This window comes from Chelonoidis abingdonii, chromosome 1, assembly GCF_003597395.2.
Source record: "Chelonoidis abingdonii isolate Lonesome George chromosome 1, CheloAbing_2.0, whole genome shotgun sequence".
In the NCBI taxonomy this organism is placed as follows: domain Eukaryota; kingdom Metazoa; phylum Chordata; order Testudines; family Testudinidae; genus Chelonoidis; species Chelonoidis abingdonii.
In genome coordinates, this window is record NC_133769.1 from 98,180,669 (window position 1) to 98,205,733 (window position 25,065).

A 25,065-nucleotide genomic window follows, 5' to 3' on the forward strand; every position below is an offset into this window, starting at 1 on the left:
GGGTTGACTTTCCTACTCCGAACTGGTTAGCAATCAATCGGTAGCAGTTTGGAGTAGCCGCCTTCCACAGTGCAATCGCCACGCGCTTCTCTAATGACAGGGCAGCGCTCATTCTCATGTCCTTGCGCAGCAGGGCTGGGGAGAGCTCGTCACATAGTCTCATGAATGTGGCTTTCCTCATCCAAAAGTTCTGCAGCCACAGCTCATCACACCAGACATGCATGACGATGTGATCCCACCACTCAGTGCTTGTTTCCTGAGCCCAAAAGGGGCGTTCCACTGTGGTCAGCAGCTCTTGAATGCCACAAGCAATCTCATGTCATAGCTATTATGCGTGGTGAGATCAATGTTGCACTCCTTTTGCCTTTGTAGTTTAAGGAATAACTCCACTGCCACTCATGACGTGTGAGTCAGAGTGAGCAGCATATTGGTCAACAGTGCGGGATCCATTCCTACAGACGGAAGAGGCAGAGCGCGCAGTACACAAACCATTGAAAGATGGTGCCAAATGGTGACAGAAGCACAGGGATTACTGGGATGTGAAGCAATACATCACAGGTCATTGGGACAGGGCCTAGGATGCCCAACAACCCCTCCACATTCCCACAACTCTTAGCGGCAGAAGAGGAAGAGATGCTCTGTGGGATAGTGCCCACAGTGCACTGCTCCGAATACCGCTGCATGTGCCACAAGTGTGAACACATTATTGTGCAGGCAGCTGACAGCGTGCACACACAACGGTGGTTTCCTTTCAGCACTCTCTGAGCAGCGCTGTAACTGCTGGTGCTGTAACTCTGCCAGTACAGACATACCCCTAGACATACTTTGAAGACCTCCAGGGGTCCACAGACCAGAGGCTGAAAACCGCTGCTCTAATCTATGGTCACCTGTTGGCAGACATACTGCTCTTAGGCACTGTAATGTCTTCAAATAGAGCTTGTTATTTATATACCATATGTGCTGTAATACCTAAACACTATGAATGTGTAGAGGCTGGAGTTTGAGTCTGATTTATTTCTTGGCTGGTAGGGTTTTAACATTCAGCCTAGTACTGATTCTTAGTAAATTGTATTGGGGAACTGAAGATGAGTACAGCCTCATGTTTCCCACCCCATATCTGCTGAGTTCTCCTTTTTCCTCTCATCAGACAGAAGACACAAACTATTTCCTTTCAGAAACCCTTCTAATGCTCCAGACACACATGTCCAGCTGATCCACCTCTCAAATCCTTAGAACACTGAGCAGTTCTCAAGTGAACAACACCTGAAAACTAAGTGTTCCTAAATTGGTTGAGTCCGATTTAACAGGTAACTGATTGTAGCCAAAATAAATGAAAAAGACAGTCAGGATGATATAAAAGACAGTAGTACAATTATCCAGTCTAACAAATTCAGGCTTTACAAGCTATCCATTATTACACGAACACTGCTTTGCTCTTCCTAACATTGAACTGTTGTCTCCAAATAGACATGTGGATATTGTTCCAAAATCTTTGTTATGAATAATGCTTGTCTACACTAAAAAGTTAGGTCAACCCAGTTATATCACTCAAGGATGTGAAAAGTCCATAACCTTGAGTGACACAGTTAAGCCAATTTAGCCCGCGTGTAGGCAGTAGAAGAATTCTTACATCAATGTAGCTACCATACCTCAGAGAGGTAGATTACCTATGCCAATGGGAGAACACCTTCCACCATCATAAGTAGTGTCTACACTGAAGCTCTATGGTGGCGCAGCTGCAGTGTTGGAACTGTGCCACTGTGACATTTCATGTGTAGACAAACTCTTTGTCTTCCCCACCAATTAACTGGAGGGAAACAACATTGATTTAAAAAATAATCTGAAAATTAAATTAGTTGCAGCATAGACGTATAGAGTGTGTATCACTCACAATGCTACTCACCTTCCTCCAATCACAGGAAACTGATAGCTCAGGATATACCTACTGTAACTCTTCACTTAAAGTCGTCCTGGTTAACGTTGTTTCGTTGTTACGCTGCTGATTAATTGGGAACATGCTCATTTAAAGTTGTGCAATGCTCCCTTCTAATGTTGTTTGGCAGCTGCCTGCTTTGTCCACTGCTTGCAGGAAGAGCAGCCCATTACTGCTAGCTGGTGGGGGCTTGTAACCAGAGTGGACCGGCAGCCCCCCAGCAGCTCCCCGCTCCCCTAAGTTCATTGAGCTGCAGCCGCCCAGCAGGCTATCAAGGCAGTTCAGCTGTCCCTTCCCCCACTGCCATGTGCTGCTCCTGCCCCAGGGCCGCCCAGAGGATTCAGGGGGCGTGGGGCAAAGCAATTTCAAGGGCCTCTTCCATAAAAAAAAAAAGTTGCAATACTATAGAATACTATATTCTTGTGGGGGCCCCTGCGGGGCTCTCAGCCTGTGGCAAATTGCCCCACTTGCCCCCTCCTCTGGGCAGCTCTTGTCTCCCCTCCCTTGTGTTTGTGCTGCCTTGTGTGAGAGGCTACATTAACAACGTGTTAACCCTCAAGCACTCGGCGAGTGCTAGTTCATCATTTAGCAGCAATGAATTCCCTGGGAAATATCCCACCCTCTAACTTCACCACTTCAACCAAGCATCACAATCATCATAGCTGTGAACAGTATTAAATTGTTTGTTTAAAACATATACTGTGTGTATATCTATATAATAGATATTTTTGGTCTGGTGAAAAAAATTTCCCTGGAACCTAACCCCCCCATTTACATTAATTCTTATGGGGAAATTGGATTTGGTTAACATAGTTTCGCTTAAAGTCACAGTTTTCAGGAACATAACTACAACGTTAAGTGAGGAGCTTCTGTACCTAATCCTAATGGATGATCCCTGCTCAGTGCTCCAGAGAAAGGTGACTTCTTCCAGGAGATTCTTACCAGTAGTCCCAGGGACCGAGGTGAAAAATTCCTTCCTGACTCCCAAATCTAATGGTCACTTAAATTCTATGCATGTGAACAAGAAGAATGATAGCTAAGCATCTAATTCCATTTATACCTCAAGATACCGTATCTGATATCTGACTTTCAAACTTCTTAATAGTTTTCTGGCATAGTGCTAATCTTGGGCCTGATTCTCATTTAGGCTAAAGTCCTTTTACATCACTCTGGCAAAGTAAAGGCACTTTCCAGTGGGTATGAACTGCATTTATATCCACTTTAAGACCTCTTCAAACTGCCAAAATGGGGCAAAGCAGCCTCAGTGTGAAAGAGAATTAGACCTAGTGAGTTCAGTTACCTGTGACTTTCTCTGGTTTGCAATGTATACTGTAGGTGTGCCATGTCGAGGTGACATGTTCTGTGCCCTGGGGAGTCCTACTGGGGAGTTTATGTATCCAAACTGCACAGCTTCAACAGGAGAGGCTGAGGGAGACACAAAGATGCTATTCTGAGAAGTGCAAGATTCCTGTTCAAATCCTCTCTCCCCATCAGACAGAGGGTGGAAGTTAACCTGGATCTCCCGCATCCTGGAGGAGTGCCCTAACCAGTGGTCTAAAATTTATAAGGGCACTGTCACCACGATCTCCTCCTCTTGAATGGGCCTAGATTGGGAAGGTATGATTTGAGCACGTCTGCTGGATTGGGCCTTGCAGGTGACATAGGCAGGGGAATACCTATCTTCACCTGGTTTGAGGATCCTGCTGGGATTTAGGAATGAGATTGGCATTCGGCCACGTAGAGTGAGATGTTGTACACATTCCCAAAGGCAGAAACATAGGCACTGAGGGAACTTTTACAACAAAAATTTAGTCACTGAGTGAATTTAGGTACCTACAGTGTTAGGTAGCAGCCAAGTGGGGGTTTTGTGGATCGCAGTGGTACCTAAATCTGAGACTCAGGCCTCTAAATCTGGTGTTTAGGCACCTAAGTCCCATTACAGACTTGGGCCATTGTCCCTCCATCATAGTATTTGAGCACCTAGTATTGGAAGTGAAGAAGAAATACCATATATTCAATAAAAATATCAGAGAGGAGCTTTGCAAATATTCCTTGGGATAATTAATCCCTCCAAGTGCTCAGGACCCTGGTTTTATGTCTCATGCAAAAGACTGAAAGGTTAGCATCTCCTAGGGGTGCTGGTGTGATACTGACTCAAAGAGAAGCATGTTACATAATGAATCATCACCACCACCACTTCTGGAGCTAGAAAGTTTTACTTGGAAGTTTCTAGTTTAAGAACAGACTAGGCCTGGTCCTAATTAGCTTGTGAGAATGATTGAGAGCACAGGTCAAAGTGATATATTAAAACTAGGGCTGGCAAGCGATTAAAAAAATTAATCGTGATTAATCACACAACTAATCATGCTGTTAAACAATAGAATACCATTTATTAAATATTTTTGGATGTTTTCTACATTTTCAAATATTGATTTCAATTATAACAAAAAATACAAGTGCTCACTTTATATTTATTTTTGTTTACAAATATGTGCCCTGTAAAAAACAAAGAAATAGTATTTTTCAATTCCCCCATTACAAGTACTGTAGTACAATTGCTTTATCATGAAAGTTGAACTTACAAATGTAGAGTTATGTACAAAAATAACTGCATTCAAAAACTAAACAATGTAAAAAACTTTAGAGCCTACAAGTCCATTCAGTCCTACTTTTTGTTCAACCAATTGCTCAGACAAACAAGCGTATTCACATTTGTGGGAGATAATGCTGCCCATTTCTTGTTTACGTCACCTGAAAATGAGAACAGGTGTCGCAAGATATTTATGTGCCAGATGCGCTAAAGATTCGTATGTCCCCTAATGCTTCAACCACCATTCCAAAATACATGCGTCCATGCTGATGACAGGCTCTGCTCGATAACAGTCCAAAGCAGTGTGGACCGATGCATGTTCATTTTCATCATCTGAGTCAGATCCCACCAGCAGATGGTTGATTTTCTTTTTTGGTGGTTCAGGTTCTGCAGTTTCCGCATCAGAGTGTTGGTCTTCTTAGACTTCTGAAAGCATTCTTCACACTTTGTCCCTCTCAGATTTTGGATAGCACTTCAGATTCTTAAACCTTGGGTTGAGTGCTGTAGCTATCTTTAGAAAGCTCACATTGGTATCTTCTTTGCGTTTTGTCAGTGAAAGTGTTCTTAAAACAAACGTGCTGGGTCATCATCTAAGACTGCTATAACATGAAATATATGGCAAAATGCAGGTAAAACAGAGCAGGAGACACACAATTCTCCCCCAAAGAGTTCAGTCTCAGATTTAATTAACACATTTTTTGAAATGAGTGTCATCGGCATGGAAGCATGTCCTCTGGAATGGTGGCCCAAGCATGAAGGGGCATACAAATGTTTAGCATATCTGGCACATAAATATCTTGCAATGCCAGCTACAAAAGTGCCATATGAACACCTGTTCTCACTTTCAGGTGACATTTTAAATAAGAGGCTGCCAGTGTTATCTCCCGTAAATGTAAACAAACTTGTTTGTCTTAGCAAGTGGCTGAACAAGAAGTAGGATTGAGTGGACTTGTAGGCTCTACAGTTTTACATTTTTTTGTTTTTGAGTATAGTTATGTAATAAAAAAAATCTACATTTGTTAGTTTCACTTTCATAATAAAGAGAATGCACTACAGTACTTGAATGAAGTGACTGGAAAAATACTATTTCTTTTATCATTTTTACAGTGCAAACATTTATAACAAAAAATATAAAATGAGCACTGTACACTTTGTAGCCTGTTTTGTTATAGAAATCAATATATTTGAAAATATAGAAAAACATCTAAAATATTTAATAAATTTCCATTTGTATTCTATTGTTTAACAGTGTGATTAATCACAATTAATTTTTTTAATCACAATTTGAGTTAATCGCATGTTAACTGTGATTAATTAATAGCCCTAATTAAAAGGGCTTAATTTATTTTAGTACCAGTTCTTTCTGTCAGTGTGTGCACACTTGACATAAACTACTGAATCGAAGGGAACTGGCAGTTCCTAAAAGATATAATGCTGGAGGCTCAACATCAAGCTATTCAGATGCAGAGGAAAAATAAGAAGAGCCATAAGAGGCAAATGTGGCTGTGCAAGAGGCTTTTTAGCTATCCAGAACTCAGAAGGGATTCATACAGGAAATTGAAGGAGGGGTATGTCAGCAAAGAAGTATACATGGGAATAGTGTGAGTCTGTAGGGACAAAATCAGGAAAGCCAAGGCAAAGAATGAGTTACAGCTGGCAAGGAATGTTAGAGACAACAAGGAGGGGTCTTTAAATACATCAGACAAAAAAAAACGATCAAGGACAGTGTGGGTCCGCTGCTCATTGGAGAAGATGAATTGGTAACGGATAGGAAAGCAGGGCTGCTCAATGCCTACTTTGCTTCAGTCTTCTCACAAAAATAACATGTGATCGGATGACTAGTGAAGTTACCATAGACAATAAAGGGGAAAGGATGCAGATTGGGATAAGTAAAGAACATGTTAGAAATCTTCTGACCAGTTTGAAAGAATTGAAATCAGCGGGCCCAGATGCTATTTATCTGAGGGTACTGAAGAAATTAGCTGAAGAAAGCTTAGAGCCCCTGGCAATAATATTTACAAACTCATAGATAACAGGAGAGGTCCCAGAAGACTGGAAAAGCACTAAAATAGTACCCATCTTTAAAAAGGGGGGGAAAGGAGGAGTGGGGAACTATACATCAGTTAGCCTGACTTTGATATCTGGGAAGCTACTAGAGCAATGTATAAAACATTCAATTTGCAAATACCTGGAGGATGAAGAGATGAACACTAGCAACCAGCATGTATTTACTAAGAACAAATCGTGCCAAACCAGCTTGATTTCCTTCTTTGGCAGGGTAACTGGTTTGATGGAGAGGGGTAATGTGGTGGACTTAATATACCTGGACTTCAGCTAGGTTTTTAACAATCCCACATTACATTCTGATAGATAAGCTGTAGAAATGTGGGCTTGGCAGAACCACCATTAAGTGGATACACAATTGGTAGGCCCCTACCAAATCCATGGTCCATTTTGGTCGATTTCATGGTCATAGGATTTTTAAAATCATGAATTTCATGATTTCAGATATTTAAATCTGAAATTTCATGATGTTGTAACTGTACAGGTCCTGACCCAAAAAGGGTTTGTAGGGTGTGTGTATAAGGTTATTGTAGGGGGGTGATGGTATTGGCACCCTTACTTCTGTGCTGCTACTCGTGGTGGTGCTGCCTTCAGAGCTGGGCGGCTGGAGAGCTGTGACTGCTGGCCGGAGGGCTCCACAGGCTGCTCCCGCTCCAAGAGCCGCCCCTGAAGCTCCCATTGGCTGGGAACTGCAGCCTATGGGAGGCACAGGAGTGGCACCTGCTGACAGGGCAGCGTGCAGAGCCTCCTGGCTATGCCTCTGTGTGGGTGCTGGAGAGGAGACATGCTGCTTGAGCTAAGTGCTGCCCATAGCCTGCACCCCAGCCCTGATCCCCCTCCCTCTCTCTGCACCCCTCAATCTCAGCCCAGAGCATCCTCCTACACCCAAAACCCTGCATCCCCAGCCCCATCTCAGAACCCATACCTCCAGCTGGAGCCCTCCCCACACCCCAACCCCTTGCCCCAGCCTGGAGTTCCCTCCTGCACTCTAAGCTCCTCGTTTCTGGTCCCACTCTAGAGCACTCACCCCCAGCCGGTGCCCACACCCCCTCCTGCACCCCAACCCCAATTTTGTGAGCATTCATGACCTGCCATACAATTTCCAAATGCAGATGTGGTCCTCAGGCCAAAAAGTTTGCCCACCCCTGCTATGAGGCCTTCAAATATCAGGCTTAAATAGAAATTCAAATAAGTGGTGTCTCCGGTGGTCACCAAGGGAGAGATTTAGGGTATGTCTACACTGTAATTAAAAACCCCTGGCTGGCTCGTGTCAGCTGACTCAGGCTGTTTAATTGCTGTGTAGATGTTTGGACTCAGGCTAGAGCCCAGTCTCTGGGACCCTGCAAGGTGGGAGAGTCCCAGAGCTCGGGTTGCAGCCAAAGCCTGAAAATCTACTCTGAAGCTAAACAGCCCCTTAGCCTGAGTTCCAGGAGCCTAAGTCACCTGGCACAGGCCAGTCATGGTTTTTTAATTGCAGTGTATACATACCCTTAGTTTCAATACTTAGGTCAGTCTTTTACTTCCCGGGGGATTGCAGGGGCTAGAAGTAGAGCTGTGCAAATAATGAATGTTTTGGTTCACTGGGAATTCTGAAAAAAATCAGAAAAAATCATTTTGGATTTAATTGTGGTTTTTTTTTTTTTTTTTTTTAATTTTTCCTTGAAGGAGATTTTGAAATGAAACTGTTTTTAACAGGAAAAAAATCAATTGTTTTGGAATGTTTATTTCAACACAACCACTTCAGCTAAACCAACATGAACTCACGAAACATTCTGGTGTCACTGAATCTGCATTTTTTGTTGAACAAAGTTTCACATACCTTTGCATTGCTGTATAGAGATACCTGTTAGCTGATCCACCACACTCGTGAGCTCCAAAGGGGACTTCCATGCATACCTTGTCAGTTTTAGGAAAGTTATTGAATGACCCTTGAGTGTAAAAGATTGTTCATAGAGAAGCTGCCAAAATAGCTAAATAATATTTATTCTTTTACCCACAAAATCAGGGCATCAAATTAAGGTGTTTTCTCTCAGCTCACTCTCCCTTTCTTTCTCATTTTTACATACACAATCCCACTCCTATTTTATTCTGCCATGTGAAATCACAATACTGAAGATGTGATATCAATTTTTTTGCCATAACAAGAGAATCATGATTCATTGCAGCCCTAGGCAAGAAAAAAATTGATTAATTATTATTCGTTAAGCCAGGCTGTTAAAAGATATAACTAGGGAAAAAAGTTAATATAAAAACAGTCTGAAAAGGTAGCAAATAAAATAAAAATTATTAATGACAATATTATTTCATCTTCTCATATTTTTTCACATTTTTCTCTGAACAAAGTTCTCTTTTAGTGGCTTGTGGTCTTTAAAATTTATCATGATCTTTTCAAATGGTCTCCAAACTCCTGTTTAGTTCCTTGTGATGTGCAGCACATGTCCGCCATGCTGCAGTAATAATATTCCTTTTAAATAGTAATTAGAAGGTTTGGTCGGAGGGGAGGGGATGATTCTAGTATTGGTTTGCTGGGCATTCATTTCTCTGTATCATTTTCAAATAAGTGAGCAGAATGACCTGCTTCTTGCATTCATTTCACCTGTATATAAAAGAAGGCAAGTTTTACACACTGGATATAACACAGAAGGCAGTAGGTAAGAATAGGAGGGACGCACTGAATTTTGAATCCATCTGGGTTTGTCAATTATCATAAAGTTATAAAAGCTGTTAGTATTCAGTCCCAGTCATTGGCAGGTGGCACTGCAGTTAATGGACCAAATGAGCCTTCAGAGGCATTTTTCCACCCGATTAACTCCAGAAAATTTAACACCTGTGTAAAACTCATTTTTTTATTTTGCCAAAGTAATTTTTTTTTAAATATTTCTTTCATTGACAGACCACTTTCCTAAGGCAGCATCTGCACCACAGCAAAACCAGCCTTTTCAGTCACCAGGGAAAGCAACAATGGCCCAAGAAATGGTGGCATCCCAAATCATTGCTAAGAAGTCAGAGGTAAATGCTATAGGGAACGATGCTACTGTTGGAGGAGAGAGGTTGAAGGATGCCTAAATCAGTCTGTTCTGATCCTTATGTTATTTATTACCATGGCAGTGAAGAGGTCAGAAACACACTGGAGTTTTCCAAATTAGGATGTGATCTCAGAGCCAGGTTTATGATTTGTGGGTCCTCATACTGCTGGAGTGAGGGGAATTATGTTGTCCACCATCTCCCCACTCTAGCCCAACCGTTGGAAGAGACTGGACAAAGAGACTGGACATGACTTGCTAAGTCTGTATAAAGCCCCCCAAAGAGAATGTTCCCAGCAATCTTAAAGGAAAACTCCAGTGTTGTTTTTAAAATTTTGTATCAAAAGAACATCAAAGCTGTCTTCTTAAAATTGACATTAAATATTTTGAAAGGTACAACTCCATGAAGAATGCCATTATCTTGCTAACAGGTAGAAGTTAGGTCAGGGAGCAACTTAGTCTGCATTGAAATCAGTCAGGAGACACTGGATTGTGAATACCAATTTTTGGTAAATTTAAAATACAATTTTTTTCAAGTAAACATAATTTTGTTTGAACCTAACTTGTTTTACTTTATTTTACTGGAAGATAGTGTCTAGGAATTTCAGAAGATAATCTCCCTCCTGGAGAAATATCAGGCAGTTGATCTGTCCCCCTTCTCTTCTTCTTCAGCTTAGTATTCTTATACCAGATCATGCATCCTTTACCTCTGACCTTAGCGCTAAACTCCACTCATATTCTCAGCTCTGCCTTCCCTTCCTACAGCCTGATTCCAGCAGTAGAACTGTAAGGTACCACAGCTCTTGAACCCAGTCCACAAGGTTTACAAGTGAGACCCTTACCCTATGTGCCATTGCACTCCAAGGTCAAATAAGGAAACTGCAGCTGAAACCCCACAAATGGGCTATATCCACTGACTCAGCAGGATCAGCTGACTAACAGTACACTGCTGATTGGACACTTTTTAGCATGAGGCTTCCTACTGTTCCCACACTCCTTGTCTGAGCAGCTAGTCACTAGGCCTGCAGCTGACCAGACTCCTGAAACTAAGTTCCTGCTTCCTCACCTGGTTCCCACTCCTTATTCCTGTTTCTCACCTTATTCCTTTCCCTGCTCCTTCATCCTAACTCCAGTTATTGACTCTGGCTTCTTGACTCTTAGTGTGCTTCTGGCTCTGGTTTGATCCTTAGCATGGCTTCTAACTGACTCCAGCTGTGACCCTTGGTGTAACTCCTGACCCCAACACTACTCTGGACTCTGACCATTAACTCAGACTACCCATGTTATGGGCCCTGACAGTTAACTCAAACCCTCTCAGTCTCTTCCTGGACTTGCTGATCAACCCCTGGAGCGAGTATGGACGTTAGTGGTACTCCTGCCTCACCAGTGCTCCAGGGGCTTGAGAGTCTGTGGAAACAGGTTACTGTCCACCAGGCTGCGAAACAGAGACTATGGGATCAAATATGGCATCTTCAAATGGAAAATTGCTCTGTGTGGGAACAAGTAGCAGCACTTGGAACAACTGCAGGTACCCACCTATCTCCCTTTATGACACCAGCTTGGGTGACCAACCCCAGAGTTCCATTACCAGAGAGATATGATGGCACCCGTAGCAAGTTTTGCAGGCTGATTACCAAGCACAGACTATTTATGCTCCAGCCCCAGGAATATGCTATGGAAAGGACCACTCAGTGCTGACAAGATAGGATTCTTTCTTGCAAATGTTTGCCACTACTTTTGATGACCTGCATAAAGCTGGCATGGCAGAGACTGCCTTATGCAAGCTTTGGCAAAACTGGGGTTGGCCCCTTCCTGCGTCACCCAGTTTAGATGCTTGGCCACAGACATTGCCTGGGGAATGATGTTACACACCTCTATCAGTTTCAGCTCAGTCTCTGTGACAAATTAAAGGACAAGCCTGCACAGGTAGACTCTCCCACCAGGTTGGAGGCATTTATGGACCTGTGTATCAGGATAGACATCAGAATTCATGAACAAATAATGGAATGCAGGAAGCCCCCCTCTATGTTCCACACTTCCCCAATGTTCATCCCTCAGACTCAAGGAAGTCTGGCCCTAGTTGAACCCATGTAGATAGATGTGGTGCAGTCCCACTTAACCCAGGGTGAGTAAGAGTGCTGGAGACAGAAAAACCTCTTTTTCTACTGTGGAGAAGCAGGACGGAGGTATCCATGTGCCCTGCCAAAATCTCTGCCAGCCCAACAGTGGGAAAAGATTAGGCCTTGGAAAAGGTTCAGAAAAGGGCAACAAAAATTATTACGGGTATGGAATGGCTTCCAGATGAGGAGAGATTAATAAGACTGGGACTTTTCAGCTTGGAAAAGTGATGGCTAAGGGAAGATATGATTGAGGTCTATAAAATCATGACTGGTGTAGAGAAAGTAGATAAGGAAGTGTTGTTTACTATTTCTCATAACACAAGAACTAGGGGTCGCCAAATGAAATTAATTTGTTTTAAACCTGCTGCCTATTAAAGGAAGTATTTCTTCATACAACGCACAGTCAACCTGTGGAACTCCATGCCAGAGGATGTTGTGAAGGCCAAGACTATAACAGGGTTCAAAAAAGAACTACATAAATTTATGGACAATAGGTACATCAACGGCTACTAGCCAGGATGGGCAGGAATGGTGTCCCTAGCCTCGGTTTGCCAGAAGCTGGGAATGAGCGACAGGGGATGGATCACTTGATGATTACCTGTTCTGTTCATTCCCTCTGGGGCACCTGGCACTAGCCACTGTTGGAAGACAGGATACTGGGCTAGATGGACCTTTGGTTTGACCCAGTAGGGCTATTCTTATGGCCCAGGCTCAGCTGGGGTCTTGAGACTGTGCACCACCATTGAAAGATCCCAAGGTTCTGGTTAACTGAGAGGCCATCATTCTTCCTTACATCTACCAATTCCTCTGCAGTTGCAGACCCTGCAGGACAAACAGGCCTTTTCCATGCAATGGACCCCGACTGACTTGGGAGTGGGGGATAATTTTATGGATCTCTATAGCTCAGGTCCTCAGCCTTCCAGTAAAACCCCAAAACATCCCAGATAGGGAAGAAACAGTAGACAGGTCCCCACTGATGTTGGGCCCAGTTTAAAATTGTGATTGGGGAACAGCAGGAAGTCCTACAATTCACTCTTATTAGTGTCCTGCATCTTACCTTGATTTTGGGATACCTGGCTACTCTGACATAACTCCCATTTTCTGTGGTCGCAACACATTATCTCTTTCCCATTGAGCTTCTCCCAGTTCAAGAACCTGAAATCCTAGAACCCAAGCTGGAGAAACCCGAATGAAGAACTCACAGGCCCTCCCACATGGCTGCAACTCCACTGGATCCAGAAACACCAATTCTTCATGACAAACCATGCCTCCCCGTAAAATACTGAGACTACCAGGACATCTTCGAAGAAACAAAGTGCACACACACAGTATCCCTGCATCATGATTTATGATTGTCTCACAGACCTGTGAAACCAGAAAAACCACCACCCCACATACAGAAACTGCACCATTTCCTTTGTAAAATCTATCTTGTTTCTGACCAACAGGGAGGAATTGGTAGCGAATCTGAAAGTGAAAGTCAATTTGGGTGACTGATCACGAAATGATAGATTTCATGATTCTAAGGAAAGGGAGTGAGAACAGGGATAATGGACTTCAAAAAAAGCAAACTTTAACAAACTCTGAGAACTGGTAGATAAGGTCCCATGGGAAAAAAATCTAAGGGGAAAAGGAATTCAGGGGAGCTGGCAGTTCCTCAAGGAGACAATAGTAAAGACACAACTGCAAACTATTCTGATGCAAAGGAAGACAGGAAGAATAGTAAGTGATCAATATGACTCCATCAGGAGCTCTTTAATGACCTGAAAATCAAAAAGGAATCCTACAAAAAGTAGAAACATGGTCAAATCGATAAGGAGGTGTACAAAAAAACAGCACAAGTATGTGGGAACAAAATCAAAAAGCTTAGGGCACCTGGCAAGGGATATAAAAGGCAATAAGAATAGTTTATTTAAATATATTAGGAGCAAGAAAAAGACAAAGAAAAGTGTAGGTCCTCTACGTAGTGGGGAAGGAGAACTAATAACTGATGACATCAAGAAAGCTAAGTGCTTAGTGCCTATGTTGCTTCAGTCTTCACTAAAAAGGTTAATGACGACTAAGGATATGATTCTGTCATGGAGGTCACAGACTCCATAACTTTTCGGGACCTCTGTGACTTCTTCTAGAGCAGGTCTGGAACAGCTAGCCAGCAGCCAGCCCCAGGGCTTCCAGAACAGCTGACTGGCAGCCAGTCCCAGGGCTGCCAGAGCTGTGTCTGGGGTGAGGTCAGTCTCCCTGGGGCTGGAGCAGCAGAGTTCAGCCCCTGCCACAGGAGCAGTTGCAAGCTCCAGCAGAGTTCTGTTTGTCTCCCTGCCCCCCAGACTATTTTTAGTAAAAGTCAGGGATAGGTCATGGGCTTCCATGAATTTTTGTTTAGTGCCCACGACCTGTCTCTGACTTTTACTAAAAATACCCGTGACAGAATCTTAACTTTAATTGTGACCAGATATTCAATACAATTAATATTGACAACTGGGGGAAGGAATGCAGGCCAAAACAGTGAAAGAATAGGATAAACAGAGGTGAAAGTAAGCCGGTCTGGTCCGGTATGGCATACCCGCAAGAGTCAATATGCTGTGCCGGACTGGACCGGCCTCCGCGGTGGTGATTTAAAAGGTTCAGGGCTCCGGCCACTGCAGGGATCCCCGGGCCCTTTAAATCCCCACTGGAGCTTCAGCATCTGGGTTCCCGTGGTGATTTAAAGGGCCTGGAGTTCCGGGGTGACCGGAGCCCCAGGCCTTTTAATTGACCCCAGGGCTCCCAGCCATCTCTGCAGCTGGTAGCTCTGGGATGATTTAAAGGCTCTGGGGCTTCCAGCCAAAGACGGAGCCCCAGGGCCTTTAAATCTTGAAAGGCCTCGCCTCTTCTGGTTGAGGCCACGCCTTCACTCAGGACTCCAGCGTACCAGTAAATCCGTTAAATTACTTTCACCTCTGAGGATAAAGATTATGTAGATAACTTAGATGTACTCAAGTCATCAGGGCCTGATGAAATTCGTCCTAGGGTACTTAAGGAACTAGCTGAAGCAATCTTGGGGCCATTAGCAGTTGTCTTTGAGAACTCGTGGAGTATGGGACAGGTCCCAGAAGACTGGAAAAGGGCAACATAATACCTATCTTTTAAAAGGGGAACAAGGTGGTCTATAATTCCCCAGGTCCTGTCAGCTTAACTTTAGTACCTGGAGCAAATTATTAATCAGTTTGTAAGCACCTGGAGGATAATAAGGTTATAAGGAATATTCAGCATGGATTTGTCAAGAATAAATAATGCTTAACCAACTTAACTTTGGACAATCCAAGACTTGTAGCCTGCTTATTCTGATGGCCACAGGTGCAGGATGATGTCTGATCCTACATCAGGTTCTGTGACACATGCGCTTGGACTAAGATCTTTTGAAGCAAGCCTTTTGTCTTCCTGATACAGTATGAAACCCTTTGCCAAACCTGGTCAAATCAAACCCTTGATTTCATAACAGAACTACCAGTCAGAAGGACACAACAGTAGTGGATCAGTTTCCCAAAAAGGCCCATTTTGTACCAGGCATATGCCTCCCAACTGTAGAAATTACTGCACAGCCCCTAATTATGCATTTTTTCACTGTCATGGCCTTCCTGATCATCTTACCATAGACTGAGGCTTTCAGTTTACATCCAGAATTTGGAAGGATGTGTTTCATGTCATGGATGTCCATTCGCTTACATCCACCTCCAATCATGCCCATTCGGATGGCCAATCAGAATGGGTTAATCAGGTACTTGAATAGTATCTACACTGTTTCCTGAACCACTGACAAAATATGGGTTATGTTACTCCTGTTAGCCAAATTCATTCATAACAACACAGTGTGCTTTGCCCCAGTTCAGTCCCTTCTGTCTCAGCTATGGTTTTCATCCACAGTTCAGTCCCTCTTTCCCCTGGTCCACAGCAGCTCTTGCTGCCTCAGATCTGGTACAGACTATTCATAACACCCAGGCTAAAGTAAAGGAGCATCCGGAAGCTGCCAGAATAGCTAACAAACATCATGTTGACACATACCACAAACAGTTCCCACCTCTGACGTTTGGTCAAAAAGTATGGCTGTTCACTAAATACGTACAGACCAACCAATCTGTGCACAAATTGGATAATCAATAAAGGCCCTTACACCTTTCAACAAATCAGTCCAGTGACATTTGAATTGCAGTACTCCCTCAGTCCTGGAAGATCCATCCGGTATCTCATGTAACCCTCCTGAAACCTCTTCTCAATGATCTGTTTCCTTGCTGGTGCCACAGATCCCACCCCCAGTTCAAATACAGGGCCATGAGGAGTACATAGTTTGGGACATCCTGGATTCCCAAATATGCAGAGGAGTGAGCGAGCACTGTATTATTTGATCTACTGGGAAGAATGTGGGTGCGAAAAATGCTCTTGGGAGCCAGCTCATCATGTTCATGCCCCTGCAAAACTACAGGGATCACCATGAAAAGCCTGACCCCATGGCTCCTAGAGACCAGCCTTGAAGCTGCGGGGGAGGAGTAGTGTCAGGCATCATGGGTCTCAAATCCAGTCCCACGGGGTTGCCAAGAGAGAGTCATACCCCCTACATCACCAACCTGCAAGGCCAGACAAGGAAACCAGTTGATATCCTTCAACAGGGGCTACACCTGCTAACTCAGCAGCATCACCTGACAAGCAGCAGGCTGCTGATTGGACACCTCTTAGCATAAAGATTCCTGTTCCTGCCTTACCCTTTGTCTGAGAGACTAGCTGCTAGGCCTGCTGCTGACCAGACTCCTGAGATCATGTTCATAGCTCCTCACCTGGTTCCTGCTCCTTTTTGTTACCTCGTCTTGTTCCTTTATTTTGTCCTTCATCCTGGCTCCAGTTAACAACTCTGGCTTCTTGACCCTTGGTGTAACTTCTAATTCTGTCTCCAGTTTTGACCCCTGGTGTGACTTCTGGGTCCAACTCTGGTTCAATCCATGCTGTGGCTTCTGACCCCAACCCTGATTTTAATCTGGGGTTTGACCACATTAGAGGTCCCAACAAAATCCCACCTATTCTCAGCAATAAATTCCAGCCTGCAGCCTGATTTATTATTATTATTAGTGGTACCTAGAACCCTAGTCATGGAACAGGTCCTGATTGTGGCAGGTGCTGTACAAACACAGAAGAAAAAGGCAGTCCCTACCCCAAAGTGCTTGTCTCATCCTTGGGACCTCTCTGGTAGGGAAGTAATCTGAGTGGTGATCACTGTGTTGAAGAAGCAGGGAAGGGAAGAGATTAGAGGCATGCCATTTCTCAAGGAATGGGTTCCAAGTTCCCTCTCTCGGCAATTGCCACCAATGAAAATAAAGAAATACAAGTTACATTAAACCAAACACTTACACAACCCTCACCCCCTACTGTTACCTGACAGCTTTTCTTAAATATCTTCCAAAACACCTAAAAATAGCTTTTCCTGTTTCTTCTTTTCCTATAGGCAGAAAATGGCAGCTTCCATGTAATGAGCTAAGAAACACATGTAGCTGTAGTAAAGTTGAAATATCAAGAAGTATTTCTTAAATGTTATTTATATTTCTAAGTTTTTGGATATATTCCATTTTGCTATGATAGGAAGCCACAGACATTTTGCTTTAAGGCATTCCCTGGGTCCTCTCTGTGATCGGCAAACAGTGACGAAAGCTGAGACCAGTACCAGTTAGGATACATCCTACAGGGTCATCACGGTAAAACTGCTGCTGGGAGGAAGATGTTCACAGAGATCCAGAGTGCCTTACCCTTACTCACATTTAATATCATTTTACACCATGAGTAATTCCATTTAAATCAATGGGATGACTAGTGGAATTAGGAACTATTTAGTGTGAGTAAGAGTATCCCAATCTGGCCTAGAATGAGTCCAGCCAGCACGTGGAAGTGGGATTATGCTTGCTGGTTAAATTAGCTCTAGCAACTGGCCATCAGTCAGCAGACCTGATGCCCACCTGGAACATGTTTCGGAAGGTCACTTATAAAAAAAACTTCGAAAACTGCATTGTTAAGTTTATTAATAGAAATAACTATATCCCTGTAGACATTGTGTCAGAGCTCTGACCTTGCCCCCGTGGGTCCTGCGCTTCTAGGCAGTTTAAGCTAGCCTCAGTGGCTCACTGTGACTGTCCACATAGCTGTTCTCTCTTTAGGGTCAGGGTTACAGCCTACTGAGCCCTTTTCATCATAGGCCAGCAAGGAGGTTGGTGAGAGAACTCCCACAGTCTCTGTTGTCCCTGGGGGCTTATTTCAGAACAGTTTAGCCTCCTGTCCTGACAGGGGCTTGAATTCCCCTCCTAGGAGATGTTCCCATAGTGGTGGGTTGGGGGGAACCCAGGCCCACCCTCTACTCCGAGTTCTGGTCCAGAGACCCTAATGATAGCAGCTACTGGCAATCACCCTTTCACTGCCAGAGTTGCTACATTTCCCTGGGCCACTTCCTCACAGGTCTCCTGCTTCTCCCTTCTTCACCCTTACCATAGGGCTCCTTTAACAATGACTTGGGGGGTGTCTTCATTAACCAGCCCTTCAGCCACACTTCCTGTCCTCTAGCTCCCTGGCTCTCCTCTGCCTGACTGGAGTGAGCCCTTTTTATAGTATCAGTGGGGCCTTAATTAGAGTCAGGTGGTCACATTAGCTTAATGGCCTCACCTGACTCTTTGCAGGTTAATTAGAGTCAGGTGTTCTCATTAGCCTGGAGCAGCCCCTGCTCTGGTCAGTCAGGGAACAGAAAACTGTTAATCTAGTGGCCAGTATATTTGCCTTCTGCTGTACTCAACTGGCCTGGGTCTATCACAACGTGCATGGGTATTCCAGGGCAAATACTCTTTTATTTCTTAGTAACATTTTATTATCTGATTGCTAGTCTCTGCACAAAGAGGCTATCTGATTAATATGTAGACTAACACACCTTTGTATATTTGGTAGCTTTATGAACTACAACTTCACTTGATTAAACTGCTTGTTCTAGAAAGAATTCTGTGCTTTCTACCCTACTCTGAGTCTTTTGACAGAGATCTAGGGGAGGAAGGTTTTCCGCATTTGGACCATTGAGGAGACATTGCTTTTTAGATCAGGCGGATGAATCCTCCACTATTTCCTTCAATTGTGAGAAAGCAGAAGGGACACTGGTGGCCTGGGACTCTGATATATTCAAATTCATCCTTGTTCTGTCTTCTAAAATCAATTACATAGGGGCCGGGAGCAGGTGCCTCTTCTGACTGGTGTTTACAGAAGTGAATACAGAGACCCTGAAAGGAGGTGTGTTCAGCCCTTGACCACTGGGAGAATTACTGCATCCCTGAATGTAAGGGTGGTGACAGGAGGTGGAATAAAGAGAAAGACAATCCCGGGAGGGGGAAGTCCCCTCCCAGAGGACCCATTTCTGTGTTCAAAGACATTTTTTTCAAATGCACACTATATGGTTCTCAGGGGCATATTCACTGGCCAGTGCATGAAATTCCCTGTGCACTGAGGAGGGGAATATGCCCCAAAATTTTATGGAATCTTATGATGAAGTGGAATGCAGTATTGTCTCTGTCTCTTCCCACCTATTCCTGGCTATTATTTCGGAGGCTCTACAAGGGCCTGCTGTAACTAATTTGCTTCCTTCCCCATCCCAAATAGTTTTCTATAAATGGTACCCCCTGCTTTGCAAAGAGGTTTGGAAATGAGATTTTTCATTTTAAAAGCATTATTATAGCACGGTAATATTCCACCATCCCCCTGCCAAGCTTCCCCTTATTAAATGTCAGCAGCACTCACCGCAGTCCAGCTCTCCCTCTGTTCAGCAAGCTGCTTTCACAGTGGATGATGAAACTTGGCATGGATAAACAGTAAATCTCATTAGTGATGCCCACATGCGCTGTGTAAGGGATTGTATGTGATCTACAGTACTAAAGGAAAGCACATACTCTGATTACAAAAGAGAAATTGAAAAGGGTTCATCTCCATGATTGCTAAGTCAGCACAGGCAAAGCTTGCATATATTTTTCAAAATGGCTTATCATAAATATATATTTCAACCCATTCTGTTTTCCATGCATAGCACTCTGGTATTTAGGAAAGCAGCACTTTCAGACTCAGATCCATGCTTTCTCTTTTCTTATGCTGCACGCTTTCATAGTTAAAAATAGTGCTTAGCACTTATGTAGGACTCTACAGTTTAAAGTTACTGTCATCGACTAATCAAACCTCACTGAGGCCCAGTGGTTGCCATTAAAAAGTCAACATTTATCAGATACTGTACTGCATAGTGAACAACGATGATGGAGATACTGCACTTATTTCCCGTTTTCTGAATAGAGAACTACCATGATTTCCAGCACTGTGGTGACTGAAGATGAATGCTGAATTTTGAATGGTGACCACTGTAAGTAGTAGTATCTTTATAGTACAGATGGGAAATCTGAGAGGCTAGGTGCTTGATTCTCATTGACATGAAGGCTGCTTTGCACCACCATGGCAGCGTGAAGAGGTCTTAACATGGCCGTAAGTGTAATTTACTCAACTTTAAAGCCTCTTCACACTTCCAGGACTGCATCAAGCAGTCTTAGGGTATGGCTACACTTGCAGCCGTACAGCGTGTTGTCAGATGCTACCGGTGTGGTGCTCTGCTCTGTTCAATGTTGATATCACTCGGCTGCATGCGTGTGTTCCCTCTGTGTGCTGTCCTAGCTCTGCGCAGATAGCTGACACAGCAGACCCGAAGAGAACCCCCAATGACCACAGAGTCTAGTAAGGTACGAAGACACGTCAGCCAGGTTTATTGCCGTATTGGGCACAATAGTAGTTCCCCGTAGATTTCTTAGTCTATTTCAGGGCATACTACGAATATATGCCTCCTCGGCTGGACAAAGACACCACCCCAGGGTACAAACAAGTTACACATCACCTCCTGATGTATGAGGTGCAACCCCTCTACGTAGTAAGGTGCCACCTCTCACCTTGTACATATTGGTTCGAACAAAACAACTCTATCCATCATATTACTGTTTTGCCCCTGTCATTGGGAGGGGTTAGCCTGTTCCTTGTTATCTGTGTGGAGTATACAAGTATGCGAATGTTCTGATATCTGGTATTCAGTACCTTTTAGGTATGTCTCTTTCTGCAGCATCAGCCCTTTCCTTGCCAGCTTCTGTGAGCAGGGCCTGCCTCTGGCTCACAGCTTAACTTTGCTTTATGCTAGCAAAGTCTTGACCATTGTTCAGGCCTTAGGCCTCATACCAGGCCTCTGATACCAAGGTTTCTATCTCAGGGCCTCCTCTTACTACACAGCGCTGCCGCAGGAGCTCTCTCGCAGCAGCGCTTTGAAGTGCAAGTGTGGTCGCAGCACCAGCGCAGCGAGAGAGCTCTCCCAGCACTGCCACTCCCAGCACTGCACTCCACCTCCCTGTGGGGATTAGCTTGCAGCGCTGGGAGCCATGCTCCCAGCGCTGGGGCACTGTTTACACTGGGGCTTTGCAGCACTGTAACTTGCTGGGCTCAGGGGTGTGTTTTTTCACACCCATGAGTGAGAAAGTTGCAGCGCTGTAAAGCGCCAGTGTAGCCAAGGCCTTAGTGTAAATGAGAACTAGGCCCTAGCTTTGCTGCACATTGTCATTGCCAGATCCTAGATTAGAATTGAGGAGTTCCTAGTTTCTGGTCTTGTACTTATATCTCTAGTGCTTTTTAACATGGAGAGAGCTTTCAAATGTACCTCACAGAGGCCTTGTCTACACTGGAGAAATTTGCGGTGCTAATCACCAGATGATGAAGATCACTGGCATAATAGCCATAGCAGTGCAAATACTCCTCCCACTACCATCTCACGGCGCATTGGTCTCTGCTCATACAGCTTGTGTGGTCTGCTTTCTGTACTTTTTCAGAATGGAGATAAGTTTGCTGGAAAATACTTATGCATACAAATAGCACAACAAACAGCATGGAGCTAGTTGCATGCTGTTTTCACAGTGATCAGCCTCTCTGATTTTATTCTGATTCTATCATTGGCATGTATCTAAGGAGCCATTGTATGAGAATACTACCAGCTGGCTTGATAGCCAATGTGCAGACATTAGTGGCCATCTGGGGCGATGAGGTGATCCAGGACCATCTGAAACTAGTCTTTAACACTACTTTAATGTATGACTGGGTACGTGAGCTACTGGTACCAAGATGAGTATTGCTCAGGGTGGCAAAGAGTACTGAGAGAAGGCAAAGGGACTGAAGGTCCAAGAAGAACAAGGCTTGGGACAATTACAATAGATCTGGTTTATGCTGGAAAATGTGCTCCTTTTACAACAAACTGGACTAAGTCCTTAGCATTCGCTCTCCTACATAGTCTGAGGTGCTTCTAGATAGCATAGAGGTTTCTTGCAGAGCAATGGTGATGGAAAAAAGGAAAGCACTTGATCTGTGAATCAGGTGGACCAGCAAGACAAGGATCCAGGCAAGGTGGTTCCAGACACATTGCTGGAATCTCAGGATCCAGAGCTGGAGGTGTAGACTATACCTAAGCCATTTCTGCAGGAGGCAGAAAAGGAGAGATGCCCTCTACAGCAGGTATGTAGCTTTTTATTGTAAAATGTACCAATGGGGGTGGATTTTGTAGGCTTGACGACAGAAAAATGGTTTCCAGGTTCCTATGAATACTGTTCTTAGTGATTTTGGTTAGGGGATAATGCCTCACATGAAGGTGGAAGTGTCCTACTCTCTCCCCCCAACTCTTCCATTCTCTCCTCCCCTACAGAATGAGCGATAGTTATCGACCCTCTCCTCAGCCCACTCAGTTCAGTTCCCCTGTAATCCACCAGGGTCAGCATGTCCCTCAGTAATGTTGCCCCTTGCTTTCCACTGCAGAGTCCAGAGTGGAAGTGCCTGTTTCAGCTTGCATACAGGAGCGATGCCAGGGTTTTTGGCGCCCTACGGGGGGGTCCTTCCACGCTCCCGGTGCGGCAGGGGGTCCTTCCACACTCCCAGTCTTCAGGGCACTTCAGCAGTGGGTCCCAGATCGAGTGAGGGACCCGCAGCAGAATTGCCGCCAAAGACCCAGAGCGCGGAAGGACCCCCCGCTGCCGAATTGCCGCCAAGGGTGGCAAAATGCTGCCCCCCTCAATCCTGGTGGTCGCCTAAATGGAAGCGCCAGCCCTGCTTGCATAGTAGCTTGCTGTGTCATGTCATGCCTCATTGCCAGATTCAAAATGATGGATAGGAGGGGAGAAAAAAAGTCAAAAGTAACATAGAAATCACAACAAAAAAGGTCTAAAAATAAGATACTATTGCAAGACAGTGCATATTGGTGTAATTGTTCATGTGACATCGTATTTCTCAATCCATACACAGTTTACTGCTTGTATCTACCTGCACTCAAATTTTATTTTTTCTTGCTGTTTAATGCATGAAAATCAGTCTTAGGTATATTTTGATGACACAATGAAGTAGAGATAACTACAGACCATGAGAGTAGGGGAACTAATTATGCTGTCTGTCCCACTAGTGCTCAGAAATCAAATACACTGATTGAAATCTTGAGGAGATATGATTAATCTTAGATGTGATTTCCCCCCTGTATTCAGGAGTTATGTCCAAAAACCTACACAAAATAAGTCTTCTAGCCTTACAATCAAATTTTGGGGCATTCCATATTTCCCTCCACCCCTACAGAAGCTCAGACAACTTCTTCATTCACAGTTCTGGTTCTCGAATATCATCAGGGAAAACAAAAACTGCTTTTCTTTCCCTTGTTAATCTAGTTAGAGGGACCACCTCCTGGCCAATCTCCCATCCTCACATTAATCTAGTATCCTCACTCACCCTTATAAATGTTGTGTGTAAATTCTAATAATACATTCCTACCAGCTCTACTCAAAGGAGAAAGTGCCTTGTGACCAAGAACTGGAATTCAAAACTGAAATGGAATGGTTACTTTTGATCACATTCCTTGTTGTATCAAGGGAGATATGTTCTTTTGCTATGATTATTAACTCTTTCATTTCTTATTTCTCATTTTAGTGGCCTTTGTGGGTCATCCCAGAACAGACCTGGGGCAAGCAGACTGGACCCACAGAGATGGAATGACTGACAGACTTGAAGTCCAGGAAAAGGAAGAACTAGACATGCACAGAAATATATATATATAGAGAGATATATCTATCTTATAGAACTGGAAGGGACCCTGAAAAGTCATTGAGTCCAGCCCCTAGCTTCACTAGCAGGACTAAGTAATGATTTTGCCTTAGATCCTTAAGTGGCCTCCTCAAGGATTGAACTCACAACCCTGGGTTTAGCAGGGCAATACTCAAACCACTGATCTATCCCTCCCCCCTTGGACTACACCTCTAAATTTGAGGACATAAAATAAATGACCTTTGAGACATAGGAAGGTTTCAGACAGGACAACAGGGAAATGATGCAGTGCTAATTTCAGAAGGAGGGAGAAATGCAAATAGAGGACAGACAGTTCCAAAGGGAAATTTTCAACTATTACATCAGGGCTCAAGCATAAGTGAAGTACTGATGCAACAACTAGCTGTTACACGTATGCCTGCAATCCCTGAACAGTACAACATTTTAAATCAGGATACCACTACTTATTGGATTACCTCCTACTCTTGCTGCCTCATAGCCATTTACCCCTTTACAAGATCCTGGAAAGGAAAATTGGAGTCCCAGCGAGATGCACTTATGAACTTCGAAGATAGGATCTCTATTGGTTTTTATAGTGTACCTATGTCAATTTGTTTTGGTGTTGCAGCTGGCCTGCAACTTTGTGTATAATAGAGGAGCTTCTGGAGTCCTTGTAATAACTCCCAGAATCCACTTCTTCAGACTGCCAAGTAGGGAACTGTGTGATAAAAAATCCAGAGGGCAATGCAACCACAACTATTTAACAGAGCACAAGGGTGTTTGCAGGGCAAAACTGCAACCAGAACAGAATGGCTAATGTGGACACACTGCTGCATTGGTACTTACAGCAGTGTCACCCCACCAGTTCAGTTACAAATGGTTCAATCCTCTACTGTAGACAAAGCCATAAATATGATTCCACTTACCTTCCACACAGTGTTAACCATTTTCCTTACCACATCTGCTAATTTAACTCATTTAGGATTTTACAGAAGTCTTATCCTCTCTCAGCTTTATCCTTCTATTTGAATTGATCCTGCCAAGAACTCATAATCATCAATTTCTGCTTATCAGAATCATTTTCATGTCAAATGCAACCTGATTCTTACAAAATAAAAACCATTACGAGCCTTTGCCCCTAAACAGAACTCAAACCAAACCAAAGCTTTTGCAAACTCAACGATGATCAGTTAATGTTTTTACTGTTATTTT

The 25,065-nt window shown here is 43.8% G+C and overlaps 1 protein-coding gene across 1 annotated transcript in view; it reads left to right on the plus strand.

The window, feature by feature from the left end:
• Positions 1–25,065, plus strand: part of ENTHD1 (ENTH domain containing 1) — a 60,834-nt gene that overhangs the window by 11,641 nt on the left and 24,128 nt on the right. Inside the window, 1 exon segment of the mRNA XM_032788060.2 lies at positions 9,481–9,596. Coding sequence (XP_032643951.1) covers positions 9,481–9,596 — 116 coding nt within the window.